The sequence below is a fragment of the Lissotriton helveticus genome, chromosome 2_1, assembly GCF_964261635.1.
Source record: "Lissotriton helveticus chromosome 2_1, aLisHel1.1, whole genome shotgun sequence".
Taxonomy (NCBI): Eukaryota; Metazoa; Chordata; class Amphibia; order Caudata; family Salamandridae; genus Lissotriton; species Lissotriton helveticus.
In genome coordinates this window covers 1759286454-1759312209 of record NC_136059.1, presented here as the reverse complement: position 1 = coordinate 1759312209, position 25756 = coordinate 1759286454, and the positions used below count along the sequence as shown (strand labels likewise).

The window sequence follows — 25756 nt, the reverse complement described above, 5'->3', positions numbered from 1 at the left end:
ATTTGAAAGTAATTTGAGTTGTGTATATGTTAGTCAGTTATTTGGATTGAGAAGGATTGAGAAGGATAGTGGATGGATAGAAGAGGGAAAATGGTTTGCATTTATATAGCGCTTGCTACCCTTGATGGGGTGTTAAAGTGCTTTTTTGGCAAGTGGCACGTTACTTCGGAACCCAAAAAGGAATAGTGGTGAATTAGTATAGTGAAAATATGAAAGTAAGGTGAGTGGTGAATATGTTAGTCAGATTATGTGGATTGAGAAGGATAGTGGAGGTATGGAGAAGGGAAAAAAGGTTTGCATTTATATAGAACTTGCTACCTCTGATGGGGGGGGTTTAAGTGTTTTTCGACGAGTTGCACACTACTCTGGTACCCATACAGTGTTAGTGTTGAATTAGTATAATTAAATATGTAAGTCATTTTTAATAATTTGAGTGGTGGATATGCTAGTCAATTATTTGAATTAAGAAGGATACCGAAGGGGTAGAAGAGGTAAAAAGGTTTGCATTTATATAGCGCTTGCTACCCCTGTTGAGGTGTTAATGTGCTTTTTCGGCGAGTAGCATGCTACTCCGGAACCCATAAAGAATTAGTGGTGAATTAGTATGGTGAAATAGGAAATTTATTTGAGTAGCGGACATGTTAGTCTGTTATTTGGATTAAAAAAGTATAGTGGAGGGATAGAAGGGAAGTATTTTGAATGTTTTGTTGTTTTGTTGTTGCTATACCCTTCATTACGAGTTGTTATTCCCCCAGTAATGAGGTCTAACGTCCAGATCTTGCTGCTTATTTCACCTAAATTGCATCTTCCGGTTTCCCCCTGATAGATATCAGTAGGTTTGACCTGAAAGCATTTATCAAGGGAACATGGTTTTCATTCCAAAACGCATAAGTCCAATAAGTGTGGTTCCAAAAGTTACCGCACATAGCAGAATCTAATGCAAACTCGTAAGGAAGGCAAAGACAAACTTACCTTGGGAACATTTTCAGACAGCATAAAATTTAAATTTCTCATAACTTTAGCAGCATAAAACAGGATTTCAAAAATTCTAACTTCATGTAGGGCTGATATGTGGTATGCACTACTTTCGTGTTGTAATTGTTCACACAGCTCTCTGATGACTGTCACATGCAGTTTTTCTGAGTCCCCAGATAGATCATGCAGTGTGTGTGTTCTTCTTTGTACTGAAGGTCACCGGTGTATTCAACTGTGTAGCCCTGAACCGTGTCATGTATGTGCATGTAACTTGCATTATCGGGGTAACTATTCGCAGCGATATTACGCGTCTCTCTGACCTCTTTCAAGTGCTCGCCGTCCTTTTTCCCCAGCAGCCCTCTCCCAGTGGTGGCAATCTGAGGGATAGCCCCGGGTGCCACAAGCTCTAGCTACACCTCTGTGAAGGGTGCGGCGGCTGCGGGGTTAGTTGTTTGGTCGTTGAAGTTGTCATAGAGGTTCTTGATTTTCAGGTGGAAGTACTTTCGAGTTTGTCGCAGAGGTCCTGGGAGGGGGTGATGTCTATTGTTTCACTGGCGGGTTTGGTGAATTTCTGGATGACGCTGAAGAGCTCTTTTGAGTAGCTGGTGTTGGCGAAGATTTTGTTGGGGATGAAGGTTCTTTTGGTTTTTCTGATGTGTTGGTGGTATTCTGTCATGGCATTTTTGTAGGTGGTGTGGTTTTAGTGCATTTTGTTGTTTCGCCAGTTCTTCTCGAGGCGTCTGCAGGTGCATTTGGGTTCTTGGAGGTCGGTGATGAACCAGGTGGCTTTTTTGAGGCGCTGTCCATCGGAGTTGCATAGCAGGGCAAGCTTGTCTGCACAGCTGGAGATCCAAGTGTGAAGTCCCCTTGCTGTGAGGTTGGCGTCAGTTGTGGCAGTGGGGTTGTCGTGGTTGAGGGTGGAGTTGAGCTGCTCCTCTGTGACTTTGCTCCAGTTTCTTCGTGGAGGATGCGGAGCTGGTCTGGGCGGCTTGGGTTTGTTGATGAAGAAGTGTACACAGTGGTGGTCAGTCCATGGGGGTTTTGCGGTGTGGCTGAAGTGGGCTGTGTGTCCCCCTGAGAAGATGGGTTTGAGGGTGTGTCCTGCCTTATGGGTGGGCGTGGTGATGAGTAGTTTCATTTTGATGTTGGAGAGGTTGTCAAGGAGGATGGTGGAGTAGTGGTCGCTGGGGTTGTGGAGGTGGAAGTTAAGGTCTCCGATGAGTATGTAGTCCTTGGAGGAGATGGCGTGGGGTGCGATGAGGTCGGTGATGGTGGAGGCAAAGGGGGCACGGGCCCGGAGGTCTGCAGGTGAGGGTGTCGAGGAGTGTGGCGTTGGGGATGGTCTGGACCTGGAGGTTCAGGTGTTAGGCGGCGGAGAAGGTGTCGCTCGAGGTGGAGAGGCGGAGGGAGTTTTTTTGTGTGATGGCAAGTCCTCCTCCCGGGTGGTTGGGGCGGTCCAACCTCTGGATCTTGTATCCGTCCAGGATGGCGATGTCGGGGCGGAGGAGGTGTTGGTCCAGGTTTCTGTAAGGAAGGCAACGTCTGGTGAGAGGGTGTCAAGGAGGTTCCAGTTCTCGCTGGCGTGTCTGTGCAGATAGCGCACGTTGAGGAGGATGTACTTCAGGGCTTCGGCGGTGTTGGTGTCCGAAGTGGCAGCGGTGGCCGTTGTGGGGCGGAGGGTGGTGAAGGTTCGGCGGCAGTGGCAGCAGAAGAATTGGCTGTGGGTTGTTTTCAAAGTGTACTGCTGGCAGTTGTTGTTTTGTCTGGGGTTGTGTGTGAGGAGGGTGGCTGTGTCGTAGCGGTGGATGGTGGAATATCCAGGGGTTCTGGCACTGGTCGCGGTCGGGCGCAAGCGGTCTTGCCTTTGGCACGCCAGTGGCCGCCATTAAATAGGGGAGAGGGGAGGGAACGTGCAGCAGGGAGGCGGGAGCGGAATGAGGCAAGGGGGAGGGGACGCGGGGGCAGCAGCAGCGGGAACCAGGTGGCGGAGTGGGCACAGAAGATAAGAATTACAGGGGCACAGGAGAACAAGGCAAAAAGAAACAAATCCATAGTACAGGGGCACAAAATACGAGCACAAGCACAATATCAGGACAAGAAACAAATCCACAGTACAAGGGCACAAAAAAAGGGCACAGATACATCACAATGCAGGGCTCCCAGAAAGATACCTGCGAGGATCGGCGGAGAAACCCTGCAGATCAGGGCAGAGAAATTGCATCAGGAGCGGCACACCAGCGGAGCTGCGGGGGTGAGAGCAGGACACTGACTGGGGGTCAGAGGTCTTGCTCCGCTACTCTTGCAGCAGCCGCCATTAGTTAGGGGAGGGAGGAGGGAAAGCGCAGCTGGGAGGCGGGAGGAGGCAAGGGGGAGGGGCGCGGGGGCAGCAGCGGCAGGAACCGGATGGCGGAGTAGGCAAGGAAGAGAATAATTACAGGGGCACAGGAGAACCAGGCAAAAATAAACAAATCCACAGTACAGAGACTCAAAGAACACGCACAGGCACAATATCAGGAAAAGAAACACATTCACAGTAGAAGGACACAAAAAACGGGCACAGGCACAGATACGGCACAATGCAGGGGTCAGAGAATGATACCTATGAGGATCAGTGGAGAGCGGCCTCGAACCCTGCAGATCAGGTCAGAATCAATCGAAGCAGGAGCGGCACACCAGCGGAGCTGCGGGGGTAAAAGCAGGCTACTGACCAGGGGTCAGTATTACAGTTGAGCAGCTATCTAGTTTACCTATTTCAGGTGACTAGAGTTGCTGTAACTCAATTTTAATATGAACATTTGAATAGGACTTTTATACTGGGATTACATGCTCCTGTGCATTATATATGTACGATACATCGGAGAATGCATTCCCCTGTATAAAAATGTGTCTCATTTTCATATTAAAATGTAGTGCCTCATTACAATGGCGGTCGGACGAGCGGCTGCTCGCCATCGTATCGGGCAGGTGTCAGACCGACTACGTGTCGGTGGTTTCACCTGCCCAATTACAATGCAACCGCCATGCAGGCGGTTGGAAAACTGCTCTTTTGCATTGTGGCATGTGCATCGGCCCTATAAAAGGTCTGCAGCCAGCTGGGGCCCGTGCAGGAAAGAGCAGTGGGGCCAGTTTGGGGGTGGGAGGGATATCAACTGACGATGACAGGGAAAAATTAAATAAATAATTAATTTCCCCTCGTCATCGTCTGCCGAAATCCCATCCCCATCAGGCCCCACCGCTCTTACCTGCAGGGGCTGCGGCTGGTTGCAGCCCAAGTCACAAAGCAAAACAGCAGTTTTCACATATCCATGCACCATGTGCCAGGCATCATGTGGTGCCTGGCACACAGTGCTTGGATGTTTGGGGGCACCGCATGTGCCCCCCTGGGCCCATAGCGGAGCCACACGGGGGACAGGGCCCTGCTAGGGGCCCCCAAAGTCAAATTCCTTCTGCCTTTTCATGGCGGTCGGACCACCATGTAAAGGCAGAGGAAAGAGGGCCATCGTAATCCCTACGGTGGTGCCTGAGCAGGCACCACCCCTATTGTAGGTATTACAGTCCCACAACTGCTCCGCTGGGCTCCTTGAGCCCATCGAAAAGCAGTGGTCAGTCCCTACGACCAATGCCTCCGACTGCCGGATCATAATCCGGCAGTCGGACAGCTTCAATGGATGTTGGTGGGCCCACCTACGACGGCCTGTTGGTAGCAGGCACACCGACATCGTAATAAGGCCCATAGTTGTGACATTACTAGTCACTTATAATAAAAATAATTGACCCAGCTGCTCACAGTGAAAACAAGATCCAGCTTTTCAGCCCTGTTTTTCTGATATTAAGTAATTAACAGAAATGTGTCATTTATCACATTATGTTTATTGTTTGCACAGCTAGCTCATTACACAAAAGTAGGTCTCTCTCTGTATATTACCAGACATTATAAACTCTAGCTGTTTTTGAAAGTGACTTGCACTTACCTCTTGGGTGCTATGTACATGACCTCCACAGCTCTCCCCAATGGCACTAGGTATTTGGAGGTCAGGTCAAAAAACAGCAGCGGCTGTGTACTGCTCCTGTGTTCCCTCCCTTGTCACACTCCTTGGGTTGGAACTTGAGACCCTCCTGATCCAGCCCAGTAGGGAGTTACTCTCCTAGCACTGAAGCGGTTGCGTCAGTGACAGGATCACATCAATGGTAGGTTGCCATCCAGGATACCACTTCCTGGTTTCTCTGAGCATGGAGTGGGCTGAAAACAGCCCAGTTCTTTTTGCTTCCAGGGAATTATGCTGAAAGCTAGGTGTTGTTTGAAAGCTGATAGACTCAGCTTTCAAAGAACACCCTTTCCATGCAATGCACCAGGTGATTATAGTAGGATGAACTCGCCTGGCGCACACCTTAGACGCCAGGGATTGTTGGCAGGGGGAGTGGCCCATTAGGCAAGTGCCTGTGGTCTACCCATCCCCCACAAAAGCCATAGTCTTTCTGCCTCCCATGGGGTTGATTACCACAATTTGCCCCAGAGGGGGCAGAAAGCCCGCTGTACACTAGGGAAATGGAAAAAAGGAAACAAAGGGGTGGGGCTGCCTAATAGATACTAGGCATTAATAGAGAAAAATAAAACAAAGCTGTGGGAAGCCCACCATGCACAAGCCCATGCTACCACCTCTAAAAAAAAGCCCTACAATCTTTCTGGCCTCCCCTCGAGTGGCAGATTGGAAGATTTGCCCACAATCTACCTCCCACAGGGGCAGAAAGTCCACTAAATACCAGGAGTAAATAAAGAAAAATAAAACAAAGAGGTGGATAGCCCACCATGCACAGAGCCATGCCCCCACGTCAACTAAAGGCACTAGTGTCTTCCTGTCCCCACCTCCGGGAACATGGGGGGCAGATTAGGGCATTTGTCCCCATTCACCCACTAGACACCAGGGCTAAAAAAAAAATTCAAAAGTGGAGGCAGCCCACAATGTGCAAATGGGATGGGTGTGCCCAGATGCATGTCCTGTGCACACTGTGCCACTGGAACCAAGCTATACCTGGCTGATGAGCCCTAGCTAGGGCAAAACCGGTCCTGGGTTGCTTGTGTCCCCTTTCAGGGGGACCTGGCTCTGCTAATACCATTGGAGCCAGGTCAAGATGATTTGCATATAGCTGGGTCCAAAGTAAGGTGGCATGGTGTGGAAATTAACGATGGATTGGGATGCAGCCCGAGTAATTACCAGCGGATGAGATTAATTCAAGCATTCCATCCATCACTGTTTTGTATACTTGTATACTTTTGTTTCCAACCCCAACATACAGCTCAAGATTGTGCATTTTCCCTGCATTTCAGTGATATAGACCCCTAGAATATGCAGGAATTCACAAATTCCTACCATCTGGCATTCCCCTATTTGTCCTGTGCATTATGTAGGTGGGCCTAGCATCCGCACACAACCGGAAAGGACCCAAAATGTACTGTGGAGACATCAACATTTCCTGACAAATAAGTGACCTGATTAGGCAAATGGGGGTGGTTGCAGTAACTGAGCTCCTGCTTGGTCGCCACCCAGGGAAACCTACAACATACAGACATTTCTAAAAATTAAGACACCTGGAGGATTTCAGGGAGGTGTGCTTTACGTGGATACTACCATTTTTTCTTACTCATAATGCTCTTCAAATCACAGACTTCACCTAAAATCTGGCATTTCCCTAGGTATTCTGTTACATAATGTGCCAGAATCCGCAGGATCCAGAAAATTCCTACCACCCAGCATTTCCCCACTAGTCCCCCTAAAATGCTCCCTCACTTTTGTGGCTGGACCTGGTGTTCACAACAGTAATAGATCAAACCAGAGTCAATCCCCATTGTCGATTTCTTCACATTGTGTTTTAGGGACTTATGTGTTACTGTCACTTGGCCTACCCACATAAGTGGAGTACCATTTTTATCGGGAGAGGTATGGGAATGCAGGGTGGTAGAACATTTGTGGATCCCCACAGATTCTGGAACTTTCCTTTAAAGTAATGTGAGTGAAGTGTGCTGTTAACCAAAGTCTGAGGTTTGCAAGGGCTTCTGGTTAAAAAACCTATTATGATCCTCGCATGTTACATCAGCTGGGACTCCCGCTGGTGTCTAGTTTTCAGAAAAGGCTGGATTTAGGCAGGTTTCCCTAGGTGCCAGCTGAACTAGGGTGCAACATTCAAAGCTGCCCAAATGGCAAAAGAGGACAATTTTTTTATGGAAAATTTTATGTGTCCATGTTATGGTTTGTGTCCTTTCCTATTGCTGACGCTAGATCCACCCACATATGTGGAGCACAATTTTTAGCAAGAGACGTGTGGGAATGCCAGTCAGTAGGGCATTTGCAAATTCTGAAACTTTCCTTCACAGAAATTACTTCTGGGTTACAAAACATTTTAAGAACCACACAAGTAACACTAATTTTCACAAATGTCTGTGTATTGTAGGTAGGTTTTCCTGGGTGGCAGATGAGCAAGGGCCCAAAATCCACAGCTGCCCTCATTGTAAAAAAAATAAAAAAAATAAAAATAAATAAAAAGCATTGATTTGTTTTTTGTTGCAGATGATAGGCCCAGCCACACAAGTGGGGTACCATTTTTATCCGAAGTAATGTGAGAACACAGAATAAGACAACATTTGTTATTACAAATGGGATTTTCTCCGCATTTTTGGCTTCCAAATGTGAGCCAGTGTGCAATAAAGAAGAGATTCCACAAAATGCCCTCTGAATCACACGATAGTATGGATATTCACAAATGGAGAAGTGTACAAATAACAACTGTTCCTCAGCTTACTATCTTGCATACATTTCAGAAATACATAGGTTTTCTTCATACCCATTTTTTCATTATTTACCATATGAATTGCTGTTTAGTCGGTAAACAGTGAAAAAACAATGTAAGATGCAGCTTAGTTGTTGGCTCTGTGTATCGCATTTTTTAGAAGAACATACAAATCTTATATATCACCACAACCAGAAGGGTCTGTCTGACGTAACGGCTTATTGCTTTTGTAAATCGGCTATTGTGACAAGAAGTTGCAGATGAAAAAGTTGTCACAAATGCCTGTTTTTTCCCTCCCCATTTTCATTATGTTTTGTATTTCAACAGTAAGGGGCATATGTACAAGCCCCTAGCGCCACAGGAACGTCACTTTTTGCGACGTTCCTGTGGCGTTAGGGGCTTGCCTTATGTACAAGGCAGCATTAAGCGACTTAACGTGACGTAACGCCGCCTTGTACATAAGGCACCCTTTCACGCTATGTTTAGCGTGAAAGGGGCTTGCAGTGGATGTTGTGGGCATTCCACCACAACACCCATTGTATTTGATGCTGCCCCCTATGTACAAGGGTGGCGCACATAGGAGGCAGCGCAAAATTTAAGACCAGGAAAACCCTGGTCTTAAGGTGGTGAACTGAGGAGAAATTAATTATTCATCCTTGTTTTTTGCTTTTTCCATGTGTGCTGCCTTGTGCCAATCCTCCCCTGCACACAGACACCGAGTTGGCGCTAAGTTTTGAAACTTAGCGCCATTGCAGGGGGAAACGCCAGGCTGCACCACATCCTAGTAAATGCAACCTTGCGTTTCCGAAGTGGTGGAGCGTGTCGTTAAGCCCAAGAGGCTAACGACACGCTCTGCCACTTTATCGTACATATGCAGGGCCGGTCTGGCCATAGCGGGCACCGGGCAATCCCCCCGAGTGGGGGACCGGTTCGGGACCCCTAGGGGCCGTTTTTGTTACAGGGCTGTTTTTGCAGCATAGCTGCAAAATCGGCCCTGTAACAAAATCGGCCGAAAACTGGCCCTGGCAAAGAGCTGGGCGGCACCACAAACCCCTGGGGGGGAGGGGGGAGGCCGAGCACTTTGCCTTTGCCAGGGCCAGTTTTGGTTCCCAGTCCGGCCCTGCACATATGGCCCTAAGTTTCTTAGAGAAAACTTGGAGGGGTCTACGCAAAGACACCTTACTGAATTCATAATTTTATCTACTTTTCCAAAATGTAAAGCTTTCCTGGATCACCCATGAGTTTAATATCTGTTTCCACCACAAAGTGCAAGCAGTTTGAAACCACAAAAATTAGGAAAAATGGACTAACTCTTAGAAAAATGCAAAAGCTGTGGTAAAATGTTTTTGATGCAACTCTGTTTCTGAAAGCTGGGAAGATGGTGATCCTAGCACAGCAAACTTTTTATTGTGTCTATGTTAGTGGAAAAAAACAGACACTTTCTTGCGCAGCACTTTTGTCCTGTTGTTTCCACACAAAAAAAAATGTAACTATTTTCTTGGTTCTTTTCAGGGAACTCTACAAACCCTGGGTACCTTTAGAATCCCTAGGATGTTGGGTAAAATGAATACAATGTTGGTGTGGATACTTTTTGTGGGGTAAAAAAAATAGTTACAAAGGTTTAACCTTGAGGTACCCCTAACATCCAAGAAAATGCTTAGCACCAGGAGAGGAAAGCCCTAGCAGTCAATAGGTTAAACTGCATCTGTGTTTGCAAAAATACTTCTTGTATAGATTGGTCAGTTTTATTTGGAAAGAGGCAAATGGTTAAAATGTTTTGGGAAAGGGTAATTGTGTAGTGCTAAAGTATATGGAATAAAATACTCTAGTATATGTTAAAAGGATATTGCAAATCACCTCGAGTTCCATGGCCTTATAAAGGAACGTAGTCTCATTCCTATATATGGTCACAGAAATACTGTATGAATAGGGCCACGGGAATAATGCGATTACAGGGCTGCAGCATTTTTTGAATAATTGTTGATCTGCCACATTTGCCACATAATCCATCATCTGCTGCATAATCTGCAGATGTTAACAAAAAAAAGAAATTGGTTTCTAGCTCAAATGTTGCTAAAGGTATTAAAAACGTCACAACATGTGTTTCCACACAGTGGAACGTCCTTTACAAAGGTTGACTTTCTGTTGCGTATTGCTTTATTTAGGTGTTAAACTTGTACTAATGAGGTGCCACCTATGCTCAGACAGTGTTAACAAGTGTAAAAATTGAAGATAATGAAATAATACTATCACAGAATGTGCTGCATTACGTCGCATAATTTGCCTTTTCATGCTGCTTAATTTAGTCAACCCCGACGCATAATGTGGCCCTCCCCTGCCGCAAAATTCCAGTGGCCCTGTCTGTGGCTTGCAATATCCTTATAATGTGCAAGGGAGGTACTTTATCTATGTTCATGTTTATTTATGCCCTGGCTGTGAAAATAAATGCGGACCAATAACAGATGTTATTTGGAACAACTGTATAAATAAGCACACATTTAGAACTACAGTGCAAAGGTTACATTTCTGCCTAGTACACCAATACAGAAACACTGATGTTAGAAAAACACTGCGTAATGCCTGGGTGACTGCATGTTACAATTACTTTACACGGATAAACAACTCTTCAATGTCATTTCACTTTAATACAGAAATGTAAACCCTTGCCTCTTGGTTTAGGTTACATACCATTTTTCAAAACAAATACACATGAAAAAAACGCCATATATGCAGAATGGCAGAGTGTAAAAAAAATTCTTACTGTAGGTAATGGAGGTGAGAGAAGATATGAGCCACTCACTACTTCACCTCTCAAGTGTCATGGCCCCTTCCAGCACTCCACAGTTTTCATAAATACACCCTGGAACTCTACATTAAACACATTTCTCCACTTAAAGAGAAGGACCAATACTATAATTTGGCAATTATGTTTTAGGTAAGCAAAATTAAAACCATCTGCTCTTTCTCAACAGTTCTTGCAGTATAAAAACAGCCATTATCACCAATTTCTTGTGTTGGTTTTGTGAGCCCTGTGTTTTCCTTGTGAAATCCTTAAGAACATCACAGCTTCAGCAGAGCAGTCAATTCAATAGACCATGACATTGATTGCTGGTGCTTATTTTATGATATTGAGGGGCATATTTGCAAGCCGCTATCGTCACCACAACTTTAGGGGCGATAGGGGCTTCGCCTCATTTGCAAGGCACTTTCACGCTATACTTAGCGTGAAAGGGGTGGGCAATGAGTGTTGAAGTGGGTGTTCCACCGCAACACCCTTTGATTTTGATGCTGCCCCATATTTACAAGGGTGGCATAAATATGGTGCAGTGCCAAAATTAAGACTAGGGAAAACCTTGTTTCCTCCTCGTTTTTGCTGTTTCCATGTCATACATAATAATAATAATAATAATAATACGGCATTTTATAAAGCGCGAACAGCTACCTCACAAGGAGGTGTCCCGGCGCTGAAAAGAACAGGTTTGACCATGAGGACTAGAGTATTAGCGCCTAGCGCGATTGGGTGAAAAGCCAGGTCTTCATCATCCGCTTAAAGCAGAGCTCGGAGGGGGCCTGCTGAAGCGCTGGGGGCAGGATGTTCCAGAGTGCCGCCACATTGGCAGAAAAAGTTCGTCCTCCCAACCGAGCCCTTTATGCTTGTGGAACTACAAGCTGAACGCGGCAGTTGGAGCGAAGAGAGCGGCCCTGGGTATATCTCGGCAGTCGAGTTTTCAGATAATTTGGGCAGGTGCCATACAGAGCTCTAAAGGCCAGCGTAAGTGCCTTAAGTTTGATTCTACTGGCTACTGGTAGCCAGTGAAGTGAAAGAAGGTGCGGAGAGACCGAATGCTTGAAAGGGATCCGCATTAACAGCCTCGCAGCCGCATTTTGGACCAGTTGCAACCGCTGAATTAGGTACTTAGGTAAGCCCAGATAGAGGCCGTTTGCGTAATCCAGCCTAGATGTCACTGTGGCATGGATTACTGTTTTTCGGCAGCCCTCTGGTAGGAGTCGCAGAATCTTGCAAAGATTCCTCAGCTTACTCAGACAGCAGCCAACTACTTGCTGGATGTGCGAGGCAAAGGACAAACTGTCATCCCACCGCACCCCCAGATTTTTTGCCATATGGCTAGGCGAAGGGGCCTGTCCCATCTCTGCCGGCCACCAAAGTTCTGAGGGTGGAGGGGGGCCTTTGCCAAAAAAGATCACTTCCGTCTTGTTTGCATTAAGTTTTAATTTGTTTGTGTTCATCCAGAATGCAACATCTTGGAGACAGCCCTTGAAACTCGAAAAGGACGCCTCCGACACCTCCGAATACGGAAACACCAGTTGAGTGTCATCGGCATATGAGATTGCCTTGACCCCCCAACTGGCAATCAGCGTAAAAAGTGGAGGCAGGTATATATTAAATAGTAGTGGGCTGAGTGCCGACCCCTGAGGGACGCCACAGCTGAGGACCTTGGGTGTTGAAGAAACGGTCCCCAGTGCCACCTTCTGTGTTCTCTGAGTCAGATATGACTGTATCCACCCCAGTGCCTGGTCCTGGATGCCTATCTCCGCCAGTCCCATCAGCAGCCTAGCGTGGTCGACCGTATCAAAAGCGGCGGACAGATCCACGAGCACCAGCATCGCTGAGTCTCCTGAATCCATCGTCCACCTTACTGACTCTGCCACCTCAATTAGTGCTGTCTCAGTGCTGAAGCCGGGCCTAAAGCCTGATTGCGTCTCATGCAATATCCTGTTTTCTTCAATGAATTTACTTAACTGGCGCTGGATTACTTTCTCCAACATTTTACCCGGCGCTGCCAACAGAGAAATCGGACGAAGATTACTAAGGTCCTTGGGATCCCCATTTGGTTTTTTCTTTAGCGGCAGGAGAGTGGCATGTTTCCATAACTTCGGAAACACCCCGGAGGAGATGGACATATTCCAAATCTGCTGTATTGTGGGAGCCACAAAGTCAGCTATAGTGCTCCAGAGTTTAGGTGGACAAGGGTCGTCGGGTGACCCTGACTTACAGCGGCTTAATTCCTGCATAACCACGCTCAGAGCTATCGGCTGGAATTGTGCCAAAGTTTCACCATCCACCACTTTGACAGCCAGGTCCGATTTCACTGTTTTCTTCTCTGGCCCGAAGGACTCATAGCCTTGCATAATTTTATAGTCAAAGAAATCTGAAATGCTATCGCACAGAGTGGTCGACGGGGGAACCTCCCTCTCAATACACCTGGGTTTAAAGAAGGACTGAACCACCTTAAAGATTTCTTTACTCGAGTGTTCTGCCTGCTGAATTGATTCTGCATAGAACAGTTTTTTTTGCCTTTCTAACGGCCTTCTGCAGTTTTTTGGATGCTTCCTTATATCGGGCCTTTTCTAGGGGCCCATAGTTTGCCCTCTAAAGCCTCTCCAGCCTCTTACACGCTGCCTTCTCTACTCTGAGGTCCTGTGAGAACCAGGGAGCGGAAGGGGAATCCCGCTTGGATATTGCGTGTGTTGCCGGTGCAATGGATGACACCATGTTCCCGATCCAGTCATTAAACAGCTGTGCATCTGTGTTGACATTCGAAGTAAGAGCAGGTCTATTCTGAGCCAGAACTGGGCCCATGGTAGCAGGGACTAGTTTCTTCCAATGTCTCTTCACAAAGGAGCACTTGCTTGTCGCAGGTCTGTCAGCCGCTAAATTTTATTTAAATGAAATAAGTGAATGGTCTGACCAGACTAGCGGTAATGGCGCCTCTGCCACCACATTGTTAATATTGGAGAAAATGTAATCAAGCGTATGGCCCGCTCTGTGCGTGGGGCCATCGTTGATAAGTCTCATATTGGCTGCATTTAATGTGGACCTCAATATCTCTGCAGGGACTCAGTCCTCCTTATCCATATGGATGTTAAAATCCCCGACAACGAGGAATTGATGATAAAGGAGGGAGCTCTGAACGATAGTATCCATCAGAGTTGTCAGGTTGGGATTCTCCCCACCAGGAGGGCGGTATATAACTAATCCCACTAGGGATAGCTGAGGTCCCACCTGAAAGCAGAAGTGAAGCCCCTCCAGTCCCTGAATCAGGGTAGGGGCGGAGGATGTTAGTGTAAGCTGCTCTTTAAATATAACCGCCACACCTCCACCTCTTCTAACGCCTGTCCAGTTAGAAAAACATATTTTATACCCTGAGGGTACTGCCAGCGCGATGGCGGTCATATTGTCCTCATTGAGCCAAGTTTCTGTTAGAAACAGAGCATCCCACTCATGACCTTCCAGTAGCAGCCAGATGTAATCTGCATGCTTGGCTAGAGATCTACAGTTCAGAAGGCCAGCTCTGAGACCTCTGTTAATCAGTGGCTTGGGTTTAGAATGCCCCTCAACCCTCACATCATCCAACGCTCCTAAGGAAATCCCGCAAGCCCCACATACCTGAGGGAGGGCGGTAGTCCAGAGGTCTGTCCTATGAGCGCAGCAGTCAGCCGCGGTGTTAAGAGCCCACAGGTCTTCCCGTGACCGCACAATCCTACCCTTATAAGCGCCCTCACCGACAGCATGCCTGGCCCCGGCCGTGGACTGGTCGCGGATGGGCGCAGACGGGCTTGCCTTAGGCGCGCCCGCTGCGCGTCCGGTAAATGCACACGTTAAATAGGAGGTAGGGAGGGGGGCGTGGCCTGATGGTAGTGGGCGTGGCCTGTGTGTCCCGTGGAATGGCGGCAACACGAGAAAGTATCCCGCGGCAGCGTTCGAAACCGCTGCGCGGGGGTGCCCAGGGGAGAGTGAAGGTAAAACTTGTTTTAAAATCACAACAAATTACACTCAAAGTTTTTCAAAATTAGCAATGCGTCTCTCCCCGCTTCCGCCTCAGGAGGTCAAAGGTGTTCTGTTCGCGCTATTGCTCAGCGCGCTTTAACTACCCTGAACGGGGGGCGTGGCCTGACGGTAGCGGCCGTGGCCTGTGTGTCCCGTGGAATGGCGGCAACAAGAGAAAGTATCCCGCGGCAGCGTTCGAAACCGCTGCGCGGGGGTGCCCAGGGGAGAGTGAAGGTAAAACTTGTTTTAAAATCACAACAAATTACACTCAAAGTTTTTAAAAATTAGCAATGCGTCTCTCCCGGCTTCCGCCTCAGGAGGTCAAAGGTGTTCATGAAAACAACAAAAGGCCATTGATTGTTTATGTGCAAGATGGTGTCCCTTCCTGCACATAAACAATCATTAAATAAAATTAAGTTTTGTAACTTCTATGTGTGCTGCATTAAGGAGCACACATAGAAGTTACAAAAGGTCATTTCAGATTGTTTATGTGTATAAAAGGACACCTTCCTATATATAAACAATCTTGCCCTGCAACACAGGCACCCTTGCACTATGGTGCAGGAGTGCCTGCGTTGGCGCTAGGTGGCTAAATTAGTGCTAGCGCAGGGGGAAACGCGGGGCTGCACTATATCCTTGTAAATACGGTGCAGCCCTGCATTTCAGAAGTGGCAGAGCACTGTGTTAAGCCAAGGAGGCTAACACCGTGCTCCGTCACTTCTTAGTAAATATCCCCCCAAGAGTTCTAGCAACTTTTAACAGAGGAAATAAGGTGAGCGCTAGTGTGGAACTTTGTGAAGAATGGGAGAATGTTTTCAATGCGGCTTGACTAAAGATTATGGGGCATATTATCAAGAAACAGCATTAACATTATTGCCGCTTTAGCGGCGATAATGGGCTTGATAATATGCCCTTGTGAATTCCCATAGAAGCCCATGTTCTGGTGTGAACATGGGCTTCTATGGGTATTCTCTACGGCGTACTCTCAAGCCCTTTATCGCCGCTTTAGCTGCAGTTTTCTGATGCTAAAGCAGCGATAATGTTAACACCGTGCTTGATAATATGCCCCTATATTGATGGCTAGCAGCAGCCAGTTTGAATAGCAAATACTTGGATACAGTTGCATAGCTAGCACTCTTACCGCCCGTGGCAGTCCAAGTGTTTGCGCTCCGCAGTGGCCGCATTAAAACACCACGGAGTGGGTACTTTACCTGCACGTTCGTATCACTAAAAAAAATCCATCTTGAAAGGCTGCCAGCTATCTGATGTTGCTATATCAAAGGAACTGTGATGTTCTTAAGGATTTCACAAGGAAAACGCAGCGCTCCCAAAACCAACACAAATAATTGGTCATAATGGCTGTTTTTATACTGCAAGAACTGTCGAGAAAGAGCAGATGGTTTTAATTTTGCTTTCCTAAAACGTAGTTGCCAAATGATAGTATTGTGACATTAAACTTTTTGAAGAATTACGAGAACGAAAGTAACTCTTTCATGTTTATGTAAGTGGCAACACATGTGGAGAACATTTAAATGTACACGAAAGTGGTGCACTTCAGGTTCAAAGGCTGTGTGATCAGCCGAAACACGTTCCTGTTTACAAATGCTATCTGTGAATAAATAGAAATGCCCTAAGGATTCGAGTGCAGGCCGTCTCTTTAAGTGAAGAAACATGTTTGAATTTAATAAGTCATTGTGTTATCGCCCCTCCCCTGCACCACCGGCAATCAGGATGCACACCAGCAAAACCACAACCCCAGGGTGGGAAAAATAAATAATATATATATATATATATATATATATATATATATATATATATATATATATATATATATATATATACCAGATTTTGCCCATGCATTTAGAGGCGCACTCCTCCAGCCGGTGAGTAACAATCCTTTATTTGCACAGAACAGAGTTATAACTCAAGTTACTCTTGTCCATCCGCCTTACGCGTTTCAGAGCAGACATGCTCTTTCATCAGAGGCAGTTATTTCAAAGCACCGCAATTCTTGGATTTGCCAAAGTTACTCGCATTGCATTAATTTATAGGCTTCAGGTGTGCCTTTTCCGGTCAGTCCGGTAATTGCATTGTGTGCATGCTGGGACTTGTCGTTTGCTATCCTGCTTGTTATCTTCGGTGGTTGTGTGCTTTGAAACCTTTTGCATGGACCAATTCTCGCCCTCCAATGGACACCTGAAGCCTATAAATTAAGAAAGCAGCCGTTTAAGCAGTGCAGCCATCTAGGCGGTTACTACGGCACATCAAATCCCTTAATGCAGCGCGAGTCTCATGGGAGCACCCCATCCAGGGGCGTGTCAATATGCAAAAATATAAGGGGGAAGTGATCAGGCACATCAAGTTTCCGCAAAGCCTCTGAGGAAGAAGCTCAGACTTCGAAACGCGTCAGGCGACGGAACAGCTGTTGGACTCTTACAGCGTGTTGTGAGCTGCCCATACCTGAGTAAAGTTGTATTACACTGCAGTCGAGTGCTTCCCTTACGTTGGACAACCTTGAGCAGGAATTTATTGGCGGCAGTCCTGCCGTCGGGAAGGCACCACCCCACGAAACCGAGGGGGCCACGAGGCGACGGATGCGAAGCCTTGTGAGTGGACAGCGGTGAAGGATTGAGGGCAACTCCACATTCTGGGGCTCATCCAGGATTTCCTGGGCACAATAAAAGCACTTTAATTTGGCACCAGAAACCTTGGGTCCGCTCCTCGTCATTTTGCTCGGGGACCCAGATGTCTTTGTGTTTCATGCACAGTGTGGAAAGACAATAAGTTACCATGTGATGTCTGTCACCTACAGGGACCATATGGTTACATGACAACATTGAGTTAAAGGCACCAAATCAAATAAAGCTGACCTTTAGCGTCCTTGGTTCCAGTAGTGTATTAGGCATGTTTTGCCATGATTTGCACTTCAATGTATTTCACAAATGTACATAGAAATCTTGTAAAATACAGTGGCAACAATTACAGAAAGCATGGAAGATCCCCTGTATGGCACTGCAAAGCTTGGCAGTACCAACATCAAGTTATCAGAGAATAAAAGATATGAATGCAATACTTACACGTCACTGTTTGAAGTGTAGACACTGTAATTGAGGGACTCAATAGCCATCCATCGAACCGGAAGCCTCCCCTGTCAAAGTTAAATAACATTCAATATAATGTAGGTATATTCACATAAGAGCAAAAGCACTGTGCAGTATATTATGACGCTGTGTATTCTAAACAAAGGAAATTGTGCAATCAATCAATCAATCAATCAGAGCATTTGTATAGCGCACTACTCACCCGGAGGGTCTCAAGGCGCTGGGGTGGGGGGGTCCGCTACTGCTCGAATAGCCAGGTCTTGAGCTGCTTCCTGAAGGCGAGGTGGTCCTGGGTCAGGCGGAGGTGGGTCGGAAGGGAGTTCCAAGTCTTGGCGGCCAGGTAGGAGAAGGACCTTCCTCCTGTGGTGGCTCTTCGGATGCGGGGGACGGCGGCGAGGGCGTGGCTGGTCGATCGAAGCTGGCGCGTGGGAGCGTAGAAGTTGAGGCGGCTGTTGAGGTATCCTGGTCCTTGGTTGTGTAGGGCTTTGTGTGCGTGGGTGAGGAGCCGGAAGGTGATTCTCTTGTTGACCGGGAGCCAGTGCAGGTCTCTCAGGTGTCCGGAGATGTGGCTTCGGCGGGGGATGTCCAGGATGAGTCGTGCTGAGGTGTTCTGGATCCGCTGGAGTCTCTTCTGGAGTTTGGCGGTGGTTCCGGCGTAGAGGGAGTTGCCGTAGTCCAGACGGCTGGTGACGAGGGCCTGGGTGACCGTCTTCCTGGTCTCGGTGGGGATCCAACGGAAGATCTTGCGTAGCATTCGCAGGATGCGGAAGCACGACGAGGAGACGGCGTTGACTTGTCTGGTCATGGAGAGGGAGGAGTCCAGGATGAAGCCCAGGTTGCGTGCGTGGTCAGTTGGTTTGGGTGCGCTGCCCAGGGCGGGGGGCCACCAGGAGTCGTCCCAGGCGGAGGGTGAGGATCCCAGGATGAGGACTTCCGTTTTGTCTGAGTTCAGTTTCAGGCGGCTGTTCGACATCCATTTGGCTACTTCTGTCATCCCTTCGTGCAGGTTGGCTCTGGCGGTGGCGGGGTCGTTAGTGAGGGAGAGGATCAGCTGGGTGTCGTCGGCGTAGGAGATGATGTTCAGGTTGTGCTGGCGTGCGATGGCTGCGAGGGGGCTCATGTAGACGTTGAAGAGAGTTGGGCTGAGCGAGGAGCCTTGAGGAACGCCGCAGATGACTTCGGTGGCCTCGGATCTGAACGGGGGGAGGCGGACTCTCTGTGTCCTTCCGGTGAGGAAGGAGGTGATCCACTCCAGTGCCTTCTCCTGGATTCCGACGTTGCTGAGGCGCTGTACTAGGGTGCGGTGGCAGACAGTGTCGAAGGCCGCGGAGAGGTCCAGGAGGATGAGGGCCGCTGTTTCTCCGTTGTCGAGCAGAGCTCGGATGTCGTCTGTGGCTGCGATCAGGGCGGTCTCGGTGCTGTGGTTGGCCCGGAAGCCAGACTGCGAGAGGTCGAGGGATCCGTTTGTCTCGAGGAAGGCGGCCAGTTGCTTGTTGACGGTCTTCTCGATGACTTTGGCCGGAAACGGGAGCAGCGAGATGGGGCGGTAGTTCTTGAGGTCGGTGGGGTCTGCTGATGGTTTCTTGAGTAGAGCGCTGAGTTCGGCGTGCTTCCAGCTCTCCGGGAAGGTGGCGATGTCGAAGGAGGTGTTGATGATGTCCCGCAGGTGGGGTGCGATGACAGCGTCGGCCTTGTGTCTGTCGGAGATCCGGAGTGGATGGAGTTCATCGTGCGGATGGTGTCTTCGGTGCTGATCGGGGTCCAGGCGTGGAGGGTGGTGGTGGGGGGCGGTGGTTCGGTCGTGGCGTGCTTTGGTTGAGTGCTGAAGCTGTTGTGTATGTCCGCGATCTTGTTGTGGAAGTAGGAGGCGAGGGAGTTGCAGAGGTCTTGCGAAGGGGTGATGTCGTTGTTTCCGGCGTTGGGGTTGGAGAGCTCTTTCACGATGTTGAAGAGTTCCTTGCTGTTGTGTGCGTTGTTGTCCAGTCGTTCCTTGAATGCGGTTTTCTTGGTGGCGCGGATCAGCTGGTGGTGTTTTCGGGTGGCGAGCTTGAGGGCAGTCATGTTGTCTGGTGTTGGGTCTGTGCGCCAGGTTTTCTCGAGTGCTCTGCAGTACTTCTTGGAGCTCTTGAGTTCGTCGTTAAACCATGGGGCTTTCTTGCTGCCGGGTCTGCTCGGCGGGGTCTTCAGCGGGGCGAGTTCGTCTGCGCAGTCGCTGATCCATCTTGTGAGGTTGGTGGCTGCTTGACTGGGGTTCGTTGTGCTGGTGGGAGGGTTCTTGCTCAAGGACGTAGTGAGCTGGTCTGCCGTGATCTTGTTCCAGCTTCTGCGGGGAGCCTGTTGCTGGTGATGGTGGAGCGTGGTCCTTCTGAAGCTGAAGTGGACGCAGCTGTGGTCCGTCCATTGGAGTCCCGTGGCGTGGCTGAAGGCGATGTCCTTGCTGGAAGAGAAGATCGGGTCGAGTGTGTGTCCGGCGTAGTGGGTGGGGGTGGTCACCAGCTGCTTGAGTCCCAGGTTTGCGAGGTTTTCCAGCAGGGTGGTGGTGTTGCGGTCGTCGTTGTTCTCCAGGTGGAAGTTGAGGTCCCCGAGGAGGATGTAGTCGGCTGAGGGGAGGGCGAGCGGGCTGATGAAGTCGGCGATGTCCTCGCTGAATTGTGTGCGTGGTCCCGGGGATCTGTAGATGAGGGTGCCTCTGAGGGTGGTCTTGGGGTTGACGTGGATCTGGAAGTGCAGGTGTTCGGCGGGTGCGATGGTGTCGTCGGTGTTGGTCGTGATGCGGATGGTGTTCCTGTGGATGATGGCGATTCCTCCTCCTGTCTGGTTGACGCGGTCTCTCCGGATGATCTTGTAGCCGTCCGGGATGGCGATGGCGATGTTGGGCGCTGAGGAGGCGTTCATCCAGGTTTCCGTGAGGAAGGCGACGTCTGGGGCTGTGGTGTCGAGCAGGTTCCAGAGCTCGACGGCGTGTCTGTGGACGCTTTCAATGTTGAGAAGAATAACGGAGCAACTTGCAGAATTAACATGTAGACTCAGGAAAATAAATGTGTTTAAAAGAAAATTGTACTAGGCAACAATACTTATGCCACCAGGCCTTAATAACAAACAAACAAACAAACAAGCATTTCTTGACCTAAAGCTGTTTTAATTTTTTTTGATTAATAGTTGTATACAATGTTTTCGTTTGACTTCAAATGTTTCTACTTACTCAGAGATTAATGTTAATTAGAACATTGGAATGTTGGGAGCTCCATTGAAAACAATGGAGTGCTCTGGGATTATAATGGCTGGTATAAGCCTGGAGCTCCAACATTCCAATGTTTCTTTGTTCACAGCTCTGGCTGTGAACAAAGGGTTCAGGGAACCTGAGGGGATTCCAATCCCCTCACGCTCCCAAAAGGCTGTGTTTTTTTTTGTTAGAACAACCTACCCTCTAGTGACAGAATATTCTAATAACCTTATAGCCCTTCGTAGATGGGCTATACTGCTATTAAAGTCCCTCTTCCTTGTTAAAGACCCTCGCCTTCGGCTCGGGGCCTTTAACGCTGGAGAGGGCCTTTAATAGCCGGTATAGCCCTCTACGGCAGGCTATAAGGCTATAGTAATGAATGAAAACTTGTCATTTAGTGGGGAAAATAATAAGTTTATATACAAAGATGCAACATTTCTAAAGAATACAAACCATGTGAGGAGTAGAATAAATAACATTGTATTGTAGTTTATAAGAAATGTTTCAATTAACTGTTGCGTAAACTCATATGCCTAGTGAGAAGACGAGGAGTGATCATAGAAAGATGATTGGCTGACTGAAGAGAAAGAGACTACAGAATGCAACACTTGAAACTGTGCATCAGATGTTTGAGGCATTTTACCGCTCGCAAACAGGACCGGTAAAATGCTTTTTGGCATGTACAAAAGGCAAAATGTGACTCAATAACTTGTTACTGAATCACATTTTGCTTTTGCAATTCAATATCAGGCAGGGTGTTTTTAGGGTGTCCCTTCCTAATACCCAATCGCAGCGGTATGTAGGAATGTTTTGCGACTGGGAATGAGAGCGCAAAACTTCAAGTTGGTGGTAACCCATTGGCAAACGCAATGGGGTCCCCAAGGGACCCCTTCCCCTTTGTGGATGTGGATGAAAACATTTCTTAAGAACAGGGAGTGGTCCCATGGACCACTGCCTACTCTTAAACAATGAAAAGAAAACTTTTCATTTTTATTTTTGTGAAACACCCCATTTTCCTTTGAGGAAAAAGGGCTGAATTACAAAAAAAATATTGCTTTATTAAAAAAGCAATCGCAGACATGGTGGTCTGCTAACCCCAGCAGGCCACCATCACTGTCACTGTATCCATTCCCAGTGGGTCGCAAATTATGACCTGCCTCATGAATATTGATGAGGCATGTTGTTTGCGACCCACTGGGAATCACTAAATGTGTCTGAGACACATTAGTATTTAATTTTGCGAGTCTCTAATTGCGAGTCTCAAAAGCTCGTAATTAGAGACTCGCAAAATCAAATGGTCATACATCTGGCTCTATGAGTTGTTTATATAAATGTTTTTTCTTAGAATGGAAGAGGTGTGGTGCAGCGGCCAGGGCGACTGACACTGGAATCTGGGGCTCACGGTTCGATCCCCGGCACCGGTGGCAGGTCAGCCCAGCACCATGTGACTCTGGGCAATAGCTTGCTTAATCTTCCCGAGTGCTCCCAGCGCCGGGACACCACTTCGGAGGTAGCTGTGCGCTTTACAAATACTGGTATTTCATTTCATAGACAGGAGATGCTTTATTCCATTTTAACACAACCATTTACGCTTGTTTATGAGACTCTATTAAGTTTCTTGAACCTATCTTCATGAGAAATTCTGCTTTTATTGATTATTGAGCTGACTTTAATGCTGAAGCTTTTTGCTTTCTGACCTCCCTCAAACCTGTAACTCTTTATGGGTTCCTGCTGACATCTTTTTATTCCCACTCTTAGAATAGAGTTTCTTTTCTTTATGGAACACACTTAATGCACTTTTGCATGTGTGAAAAATCTTTCTGTGTGAAGAAGTCGGAGGGTGTAAAAACGTAACAAATTCTGGTTGTTGAATTGCCTTTTGTTTTCTTTAGAGGAGCAGACAAAGATTGTTTACTTTATGTTCACTTAGAGTTGAAGAATACTGTGTACGAAGAAAATAGTAAAGGAGGGTAAAATGCTGCAAGGAGTAGGAAATGTATTGTAGTGTACCATGCTGAGATTGGTTGGTTGGTGTACTGCTGCACTATTATTGGTTGATGACGACACAGAGTGCTGCACTGTTACAGGTTTTTTGTTGGGTAACTGCCACATTGAGATTGGTTAACAAATCTTCAAGTATAAAAATTGCAACAGGATTGGAGAAAGAAATATGTGTAAGGAATAGAATCCAAACATTGAGACCTGAGCTACATTGTTTGTTCTTTGTTAAATAACCTGAAGTCATGAAATGTATAAAAGCTTTTAGAGGTGATATGAGAAGTGATGTGACAATTCTGGAACGGAAAGGTGAAGAAATACCTCCCAAGGGTACACCAGCACATTATATGACAACAAGTAGGAGGTTACACAAATGTTTGTGGCTTTTGGTGCAAGATCACTGAAAATGAAGGTCCTTTGAGTTTTCGGAGATATGGTACATTTGAATTAAGAATCATTGAAAAGTTGAGGGAAAAGCTCTATCAGATGAAACCACCACCTAAACAGTATGAAGCATTATCTGGGAGAAAGCACCACATGCTAAAGAAAGAAAAAATATCAGAACAAGGCTAAGAAAGCAGTGCGTAATTATGTAGATGCTAGATGGGATGAGGAACAGCAGAGATGGAGGAAAGATATAGTTGAGGGAACTAGATTATACTCAGCAATTACTACTGAAAAGCCAGGAAAGTTGAAACAGAATTAAGTACAGGGGAATAAAGGTGGAAAAGATTCAAAGAAATTAGGCACTGATAGTGATTCAGGGGATGAAAATCTGGATGGATTGCTGTCTGCACACCCACCACCTTATGTGGCCCCTACTACAAATACTAAGGGTACGTTGACAATGCAACAGTGGCTATAGCCCCTGTTGACCTGAATGTCATTCAAACTGAAAGACCATTACAAATAACACAGCCTGTTGTAAAATCTGTTATATCTAATATTGTCCCACCATGAATTATGACGGTTCCTACAATGATGGCTCCAGGTGTAACTGCTTCTATTGTGAGTGTACCAGCACCTGTTGCTAGGGTTATAACAGCACGACCATTAGAGATTCGCACAGCAACTGCTCCAATCAATATTGTCCCAAATGTTGTAGTTCAGGGAGCTATTGGAGGAAAAACGGTGACAGGGTTCATCCCGACATGGCACAAATCACAAGTTGTTGCTTGGACACCACCACAAACTGTTTGGTCATTGAGGGAAGAGAGAAGGGTTGTCTTTACGACACCAATAACACAGGGGGAGACTATCCTATTTGAGGGTGGGATCTTTTCACTTGGATTGAAGAAATGGTAGCGAATAAAAAGACAGAGTTCTTGCTACACAACAGACAGAGAAGGAGAGATGAATAAATGTTCCGAGATTAAAAGTAGAGTTAAAAGAAATAACCAGAGCATGTTTAGATCTTGATCATGTGAATCAGGAACAAGAGCTGATCGATTTGAGAAAAGAAATTACTAGATGTGTAACAAGAACTCATGAAAGAAAGACTAAATTAGCTTTAAAATATAAAGTTGATCTTTCAAAAGCTTACCATTTCCGAAATGTTTAGGGCACAATTGGACAATTTAGCTATTGAGACAATGCATTCTTTAGGAATTCAATTACATATCACTGAATTAGTAAAATGCTTTCGTAAATGGAGTGGTTTTGAATAATTAGTGAGCAAATGGGCAAGGAAAAATTAAAAGAAAAAGCAACATGCCCTTTCTGAATACCGAAAGTTGTAAAGTTAGGATTTTGTCTCAGATTACTTTTGTGAATCGGGCCCAGGTTTATTTGAAGAAAAGCACCAGTTTGCACTGTGTGATTTGAGTCCTGTAAATCTGTTAGGAAGGGATTTGTTGTGCAAGTTAAATTGCACAATTTACTGTGCACCAGATGGTGTCGAATTTCAAACTCATGGTGAAAATGTTGCATTTAAAATGGACCGACAAGAAGCATCTGTAGAACTGTATTTAGTGAGGACAGTATATTTACATCCTGATTTAACAGATTCGCTGTTTCTGTTAAAACCAAAAAGTGATTTAATCACACAGTGGAATTTGAAACCGATATGTGGGCACCACAAATGTGGGCGCTGCGTTGCTTGCTCGTCAACTTTGGAGGGAAATGTATTTGAATATAACAACATCAAATGGAGACATGAGAGTTTTACTAACTGCAAAACTAAAAATGTTGTTTACGCAGTGCTTTGCAGATGCAACAAGGTATATATTGGCAAAACATGCCAACAAATCAATATGAGAATCACACAACATAGATCGCGCCTAAGGCGCAGGGTTCTGACTGCCCCAATGGTGGAGCATTTTATATCTGCCAACCATTCCGAAAACGATTTTGAGTGGACAGTTCTGGCTGCAATAGACCCCAAACATCGGTCCCCCAATATTGAAAGTGAGTTACTACGCAAGGAAGCGTACCTAATTATGAAGTTTGACAGTATCAACAAGGGGCTCAATTGCATGAGCGAAGTAAAAGATCTACTTCTGGTACAGTGGCTTGAAATGTCCCTTTGGGAACAACAAGGTCCAGAATTCAATCGGCACGTGGCCCCTCCTCATTTGACGAATAGAGGTGTCACGTGATTTTTTGAACTGGAACTATATCTCTGAACTGCTTGGGTTCGCCTGCTTGCGAACAATTTTGTGAGCAACAGACTCCAACTAACGCCATGCGCTTTTAGCGTAATTTGGTAAGTGAACCACCACAGTCTTTCAAGAAAGCCAGCTTTGTGATATAATTCTTGGGTAACGGATCTAATTTCAGCCCGTTTCTCTTCCTTTCACAGTTTCCTGTTCAAAATATTTGGAATAAATAGAGCCCGATATTATTTGGCAAACAAACAGCGACCATCGAGTGAGTAATGGTTCCGCT

At 46.8% G+C, this 25756-nt stretch overlaps 1 protein-coding gene across 1 annotated transcript in view; it reads right to left on the bottom strand.

Moving 5' to 3' along the window:
• Nucleotides 1-25756, bottom strand: part of TEK (TEK receptor tyrosine kinase) — a 668093-nt gene that overhangs the window by 53645 nt on the left and 588692 nt on the right. Inside the window, exon 19 of the mRNA XM_078676713.1 lies at nucleotides 17626-17696. Coding sequence (XP_078532839.1) covers nucleotides 17626-17696 — 71 coding nt within the window. The remainder of the gene's footprint in view (nucleotides 1-17625; nucleotides 17697-25756) is intronic.